Here is an 8,086-nt window from a genome sequence, read left to right as displayed (position 1 = left end):
TTTTGTTGACCACGGTTCGGTCCCATGGGTTGGTGAATAGCACACTAATTTTTGAATGGATTCACACGAAATAATGATGTATTTTTCTCTCCGTGTACTTTTTAACCGCTGTTTGTAGTACATCCCAAATGATTTAGTATATATTTAAGCTGGCATTAGTAATATTTGCCACGTTGTCTGTTATAAATATAAACCGTATTAAAAATAATTGATTATAAATTAACCATTAGTTCCTCAATGATAAAAATTCATTCTATTCGCGCATTATTCTCAATCATTCTTAAATTACAAAAATAATAATAATTGAAATGAATTTTGATTGAAAATTGCGATTTTCTCTGTTAAAGATATATAAAGGTTAGATATTGTATATAACTTATATGATATATCTGGCATGAATGGCGTAACAAATTTGAAGGTTAGAAAGAAGCACTGCGCTTCTCCCAGTAGAAGCATATAATTAGAATTGGAAAGTGAATAAATACCGCCGATTAAATGGCATTTGGGAAAGGTTTAGGGCATAATCTCCCATATCTGCAGCAGCAGTTTGTTGCACTTCTTGGAAATACCAGTGCCAGTGTTAAAGTTATCTGTATAATCGTACTTTTTTCATATTGTTTGTCATACATAGAACAAGCAGTCTTGGCTCTCAGTGTAACACCAGGCTATTTGTTACCTTCTGTTTTTTGGATATGGACAGCTTTTACATTTTGTTTTTTGGAAATACATTTTTGGGAAGTATGCGCTGACATTGTAACGGTTGGACTCTGTGGTAAATTGATTGAGCCTCTGTGGGGTGCTATGGAAATGTTGACTTTTTTTGCGATTGTTAATGTTGGCGTTGCCCTATTGTCAGCGATATTTTATTTGTTTCTCTTCATGTGTACTGACGATCCGAGTTTTTTGTTTGACATTCATATTCATGGACTTACAGGATATATAGCTGGTAAAAACTTACAAAATATGATTATGCTATTATATATATGAACACGACTCGCAGCTCTTTAAAATAGAAATATATGGCCCTCATTTTAGTCGCGTTGAAAAATCTTGTCGTATTGACAAGCGCTCCTGGCCTGAAAAAATCCTGAAAATCATTTTTATGGAATAACTACATTTACGTGCAGTTTCTTTCTCATTTTAATGTCTTCTCAGAATTGAAATGGTATAGAGGAAATATTACATTCAATATACGCATTTAATTTCATGATGCATCGATAACAAAAATAAGTCTGTCCAATCTACTCAAATCATCATTGTGTTTATCCAATATGATTGTTTGATCCTCTATCAGTTTTATTTCGTTAGTTTCATAATGTATATAAAATTGTATTCTCCATTTGTTTGGTTAGATTTCCAGGCCTTACTACAGTTGAATGAATTAATTTTTTACTCTCGGTTCCAGGAGTCAGCGTTGCGGTAAAACAAATAATGCCCGATCATATTATAGCAAAAACTCCTGTGGGGAAAATCACGAATAGAAATATTCCCTTGACGCTCTGGATTTTTCTTTTATTACTGTGGATTGTTGGTTTATTAGAAGGAACCCAACCGACAATGTTTCTAAATGGTTTATTCGTCTCATGGGTTTATCTGAGGTTTTATCAGAAGCATAGTAATGAAACAAGAGGGGACATGGCCGACAACTTCACATTTGCTAGGTGTGTAAATTATTAAATAGCTTTAAAATTGGCTTACTGTCAACTTTGGAATTATTTGTTTTTTAGTTTTTTCCCAAACGTTTTACAACCACCGGTAGCAGTTGTTAGTAATACACTATACAATTTCTTTGTTCGGATTGGTATCTGCAAGAAAGTTGTTAGACGATTTGATATGTCTAACGCACCTCCAGGGTTGATCATTTGCTTACCTGGAATCGATCCTCAAGACAGTGAAAGACGAAGGTTTGTACAAAATTAAATTTTTACCTTATTGAATAAACTTATCATATATTTCCAGATTAGTTGAATTTTTTTTTTTAACTGCGTTCATATAGCAAGGTTTTACAATTAATAAAACTCCAGAAATCGAGTCTCTGCATGTTCTGACAAAATAGTATGTTATGGACCCCCGGGAGAAAACACTTTTCGACTGTGGTGCATATGCTGCTTGCTTCGCTCGGTTCGATCGCACTTTTTATCCCTTGGGACATAAAATACTCGTTCCGCTACATTGGATTATGATCCAAGAAAGGACAAAGAAATAGTCTCGTTCATGAAAAATAAGAGAGAATAGAATAATGAAAATCGACTGCGTAAAGTAAAATAGCTTGATGGAGTGAAATACCTCAGGACAGTCGATAATTGCATTTTCTGCCATAGGAGGCATTCTACACTATTTCAATAAAAGAAAAAATTTTTTTTTCGATTTTGATATAAATTAAGTATTTGGTAGGAGGCCCCCTTAGATATCGTAAAACGTGAGGGAAGAGAAAACCAAAAAAATTGGAGGTGCTTTGCTGCCTGCAATCGATCATGGCATTATAACTCGATAAATATTGGTTGCATCGGAAAAATAATGGAATACTTCTTTATTGCAAAAGAGTGATATATTCATAAACAAGCAGTTTGCCGTTCCTAGCCGTAGAAGACATATGATTGTTACTTCACATGTTATTTATTTATTTTTTAAATATTATTTTGCCATCAATTTCATTGATGGTTGGCTTCCGAATGGAGTACCTGTAATCTCTCAAATTTTCAAATATTTGGAAAAGAGAGGGTGTACGTCGCATTTTTTTTTAAAACATGAAAATTGAAATATCTTCAGATTTTTTTTCGAACGCGTAAAACTCTTTGGTTCATATAATTAGGGCATAATGTACCGAATATTTAGCAAAAAAAAAAAAAAAATAAAATCAATTGTGTCGTTTTTGAGATATTTGAGAAAATCGTTTCAGATACAAAGTTGAATATCTCCTGAACGAATCATCCGATTCAGCCCATCTGCAATACCAACCATCGCAGTCATAATAGGAATCTTTCTGCCAAATTTCAAGTTGATAGATTGATTTTTAAAAATGAGAGAGGGTGTAGTTCGCATTCTTTTGAAAAAAATGAAAATTGAAATATCTCGAAAACTTTGTAGGAACATATATATATATTCTGACTGATCCATATAGAGCACATTGAGACGAACATTTCAAAAGAATGAAAAATGTAAACGGTTGGACAGTTTCTGAGATATTTCCAAAAAATTTTTCAGAAACAATCATAGATATTTCAAAAACTACTCAACCGATCGGCCTGAAATTCAGCACAGATGAAGTTCATATTACAACCTATGAACTGACCAAATTTCAGATTTTCGGGAATTAATTTACGCAATTATACTCCTTTTGTAAAAATTGACCCTCAGCTGACCATAATCACATATACACACGGTCTACAAACGTGGTTTTTTTACGTTTCAGACCATTCTACATCATTTCCAGGCAAAATTAGAGAATCGTAAAATCGAACGATTGCAATGCTTCCGTTCGGAAGCAAAAAATCGAACGATTGCAATGCTTCCGTTCGGAAGCAAAAACACGTTTGTAGGGTTTTTAAAATCTGAAAAAAATGTATGCAATCGAGCACTTATCAGAGAATTGATGGTTGATGTTAAAAGGATGTTTCGATATAAGGTCTGAGATATTCCTATCTATAAAAGGTGATACACCAAAATTAAGTTGGGCGAGAGTAAGATTGGCTAACTTCATGCGTAAGACTTTTCACTTGTAACCCTATTTCTCATTGGTCAATTGGCTACGTCATCATCAACACCACGGAACCAAACGGCGCGCGGAGCGCGCGTTCGGTCTCGTAATGATTTAAGGTACCTCCGCAGTAAGTTTGGCGGGATATGGAGTGGGGGTAAACATCAAACGTTCCGCCACTTCGTGACAACTTTTGAAAAAATAATAATCGAATAAAAAAATGTTAATGCACGGTCAGGAATTACTCCGACTTCATTCCTCTCGATTTTTAGTATTGAATGAATCCCCTCGCAACGATTTTTACCCTCTGAAATTATTTGTATGCATTTATTTATCAACTCATTTTTTTACAATAAATTTGGCATCAACGCTTTTTCATTTGCTGGAGTTGGCACGCTCGTCCCTCGATATGCCTCATACCATGCTGTAGAATCTATAGTAGAGGCCTTGTAGAAATTCGGCGGGAGTGTTAGTGTTATGTTGTAGAGGTTATGTTGTGAAATTATTATGAAAATATCCCATTGATTGTGATAAAAGAAATCAGTGAAACACATCATGGCAAATTGTGAAAATTCTTCGAGAGCGAGGTATAGAGGAAAATTCCTAACGAAGAAACAGTATGAGCTGAAAATGACAGCAAAAGAGTTGGGAAAGGCTAACCAAGGGAGGAGTGTCCGCACTGAGATGGAGCTCAACAATATTTGAAGAAAAAATATGGAATATGAACTTTGAAATTATTTGCAATGATATTTCCTAGTGCAAAAGACCTCGGAGAGTAGTTGCGAACATTTGAATTTCCCGCGAGCCTAACTCCCTTCCACCTCCCCACCCGAGCTCATGCAATTCCGCTCAACGTTGCCTAGTTCGTCCGCCATTTTCCCAGATTTCCTGACTCGTCCCCACATTTTTAATAATTTCTCAGCATTCACGTGATAAAGTATCAAAAAAATTGCTGGTAAATATTCGTGAATGATGTACGGTGTGATTCAGCGAAAATTTAGATTTTTGTCCCTTGTCGATTATTTTCGGTTGATTTTTGAAAACTGAGTGCCATAAAGTTCCGTGTTAATGACGTTTCTAAAATAATTTTTTACCGAAAATCTACGTGGTCAGTCGTTCTGGGACTCCGGAGGAATATTTCTAATGATTAAGAGAATATATCCTCAAAAATTCAAGTTTATAAACCATTTCCTTCTTCTCCCATTTGATTACTGCGGAACTACCTTAACCGATAATTATAATCTGTCCCTGATGGTTTATATCCAGAGTTCAACTCTGGGTTGTGTCCAGCAACCCAGTCTGCGTTGGGCAGAAACACAGAGTTGAGGTTAAATTGTGAATGTCAGGGGTGATTTAAACGCTGGGTGTGTTACGCTCTTTTTCACGTTATTGCTGAATTCTTTTAAGTGTATAGAGACATTGTCGAAGGATGTGGATAATTCAATGAATATGTTTTAACGATAATGTGCTAGCTCTGGGTAATGTCCAAAACCCAGGCTGATGATTTTTATTGATTAACAAGCAAGCAATGTTGTGGAATAAATCTAGGGACAACTGTACGGCCAGACCGATCACGGAAAATGTATTGATATAAGCGGAAGGCCGGCAATAAGAAGACTCTATCGATCTGATTTACCACAGATACCTGAAATAATTAAACGTTGGCCAAAAGTATGGGATATACGATGGATATTACAAATAGGAGTAATAGATGATATCGAAATAGAAAAAGGAAAAACTCTTATTGAAACATCTGTTGTCAGTTTATACAATTTAAATGGAACTTCAAGTTTTTCTAATACAGGAATTCAATGTATTTGTCACTCTTCAGCTATGCATTCTGCATTATCCAAGATACAGAACGATCAATTGTCCGAAATTCCATCTTTTCTTGAACAGTACATGAGAGGTGGTTCACAAGTTCTAAATGCAATCCGAGCAGTACAATCAATTAGTAACCATTTTTGTCAAGCTAATGAACAAGATCCTATATCATTTTTAGAAGTGGTATTTGAAAAAATAAATTAAATACAAAAACTTGCTGAAGTAGAATTTACTGATTTGAAACCTTGTAAAATATGTAATTACACTACAACCTCAAAAGAATCAAGAATCATGATTGCATTAGATACGAATAAATTGAAAAAGAATGTTGATCTGAACTAGTTAATTGGAACAACTTTTGATAAGTGGAATGACATTGTGGAATATTGTGACAATTGGTAGAATCAAGCCACATTTTGCAAAAAAAACCCATATCTTCAAGTTCTGACGTAACCGTGGTGAAGTTAAACATATTTGATGTAGATAAAAGAAATATAAAAAAGAAACTACAAAATTGGAAATTAAAAGCAGTACTAACTACTTCTGTATCGATATCTGGTAAACTATATACAGTCAAAAGTGCCATTATGCATAGTACATTGAACGGCGATCATTATACGTGCTTATTGAGAGAAAAGAAGAATGCTTGGATATATGTAGATGATAATGTTGTTTCGAAAAGTCAATGGTCGCGCAACGCTAAAGACGTTTACATATTATTCCTGGAGAGTAATTCATGACTAGAGGAAGATTGAACAGTTTCTTTGCAAACATTTAAATTTACCCAGAACACCAATGAAGATTCCTGCATGTGTCTAAAATCTGCCTCAGACCCTTCTCGGTGGGTAGACACGTGAGTACCCGGCTGGGGAAACCAATCTGAGCAGTTTGAATATTCAAACAAGGTGTGACAGGAGATAATATTATACCTTATTATTATCAATTGAATGATTGCTAAACCATTACGTCAAGTCCATGTTTTAAGTAACATCTCCCGACCATGAAAAAATAATGTTTGAAAGATACTGGCATATTGTCGAAAATTCATTATCATTGTTGCGCAAAAATGAGTGAAATCCGAAAAAAATCATGAAAAAAAAAGTTGTGAACAAATGGCGCCAAGTCGACACTAATTTAAACGCAAGGCAGAAACACGGGACAATAACTGCATGGATGAAAACACACAATTTTGAAAAAAATCATATAAATATTAAATTTAAAAAATCACAAAAATTTTTCGTGAAAAAATGACGCCAATTCGACGTGAATCTAATCGCCTCCAAGACAGAAACATGGGACAATTACTGAATAGTTGAAATCACACAGTAGGCGAACTGATTATGATATAATCTTGTTTTTAAAAAACCATGGAAATATTGAAAAATGCCAAGTTTATACTGACAGCGTCAACTAGGACAATTCTCCGCAGTTTTAGTTCCGATTGGAAAATCGATTATTGATAATAAAGGCTTTTGTCATTCCGGCTGGAAGACAGTGTTTTACAGCTGCGTCGCTTTGCTTCGCGTCCACGAAACGCTGACTACTGCTGTTATGACAAAAAATAGTGGGCGTCATACGGCCAGAAAAAATTTGTCAACCAATATGATTGTTGCAAACCTCATCTTCGCTAGAAAAGTTTTTTTCGGCCTAATGACAAAATATACTGTTTCAAACCCCGTCCATAGGAAATTGATTCGGAAAAAAGTCAACTTGGCGCGCCGGGCTGTTCGATAGTGAACATACTTCGTAGGAAGTGAATGATTCACAAAGCTAGAGTTCGCACGCTCATTGATAAAACGCCAAAACTATTGAGATTTGATTCAGCTTATTATATCACAATTGGATTCCGTATACCTGACGTGTACTTAACCTATTCACCAATGAACGTCAAATAGCATATCGGTATGAGGAGAGTGGGTACCCGTCAGTGTGATGGCGCGTTCATAAGCGACGCATAGTGGCACACTCACATTATTAGACAACGGCAAAGAGTGGGGGACGAAGATCATCAGTGAATAGTTTAAAATGAGATGTAGTGCTTATACATGATAAGATGTCCGTAACGACTGAAGTAATTACGTAATTATCAATCAATGCATTCAATCAATAATCCACTTACGAATTTATGACTTGCTAGGGAAATGGTAAAATATACTTGTAATTTTGTACTATGTTCCCGGCAACGTAATGATACTCAGTGAATTGAAGGGGAAAAATTGGGCGCGCCAAGTTGACTTTTTTCCGAATCAATTTCCTATGGACGGGGTTTGAAACAGTATATTTTGTCATTAGGGCGAAAAAAACTTTTCTAGCGAAGATGAGGTTTGCAACAATCATATTGGCCGACAAATTTTTTTTGGCCGTATGACGCCCACTATTTTTTGTCATAACCACTGATCCTATTATATAAAAAGCATGGACTGGAAAGTGTCATGGCGGAGAGCATGTAAAATTCATGATTCTCATTGGCTGAAAAAAGTGTCATGGCATTATGTGAAATTGATCATTCTGATTGGCTGAATAAAAAGTATGGCGTTATTTGGGGGAATTTTCATGCAAATCCTC

General features: G+C 35.3%; 1 protein-coding gene across 1 annotated transcript in view; it reads left to right on the top strand.

Moving 5' to 3' along the window:
- The first annotated feature begins 388 nt into the window (after positions 1-388).
- LOC105272311 (transmembrane protein 115) overlaps positions 389-8,086 on the top strand; it is a 41,409-nt gene continuing 33,711 nt past the window's right edge. Inside the window, exons 1-3 of the mRNA XM_011314383.1 lie at positions 389-946; positions 1,406-1,661; positions 1,728-1,904. Of these exons, the coding sequence (XP_011312685.1) occupies positions 496-946; positions 1,406-1,661; positions 1,728-1,904 (884 nt within the window). The 5' untranslated portion in view covers positions 389-495. The remainder of the gene's footprint in view (positions 947-1,405; positions 1,662-1,727; positions 1,905-8,086) is intronic.

This window comes from Fopius arisanus, unplaced genomic scaffold (genome assembly GCF_000806365.1).
Source record: "Fopius arisanus strain USDA-PBARC FA_bdor unplaced genomic scaffold, ASM80636v1 scaffold00160, whole genome shotgun sequence".
NCBI lineage: Eukaryota > Metazoa > Arthropoda > Insecta > Hymenoptera > Braconidae > Fopius > Fopius arisanus.
This window is presented reverse-complemented; position numbering and strand designations above follow the sequence as displayed.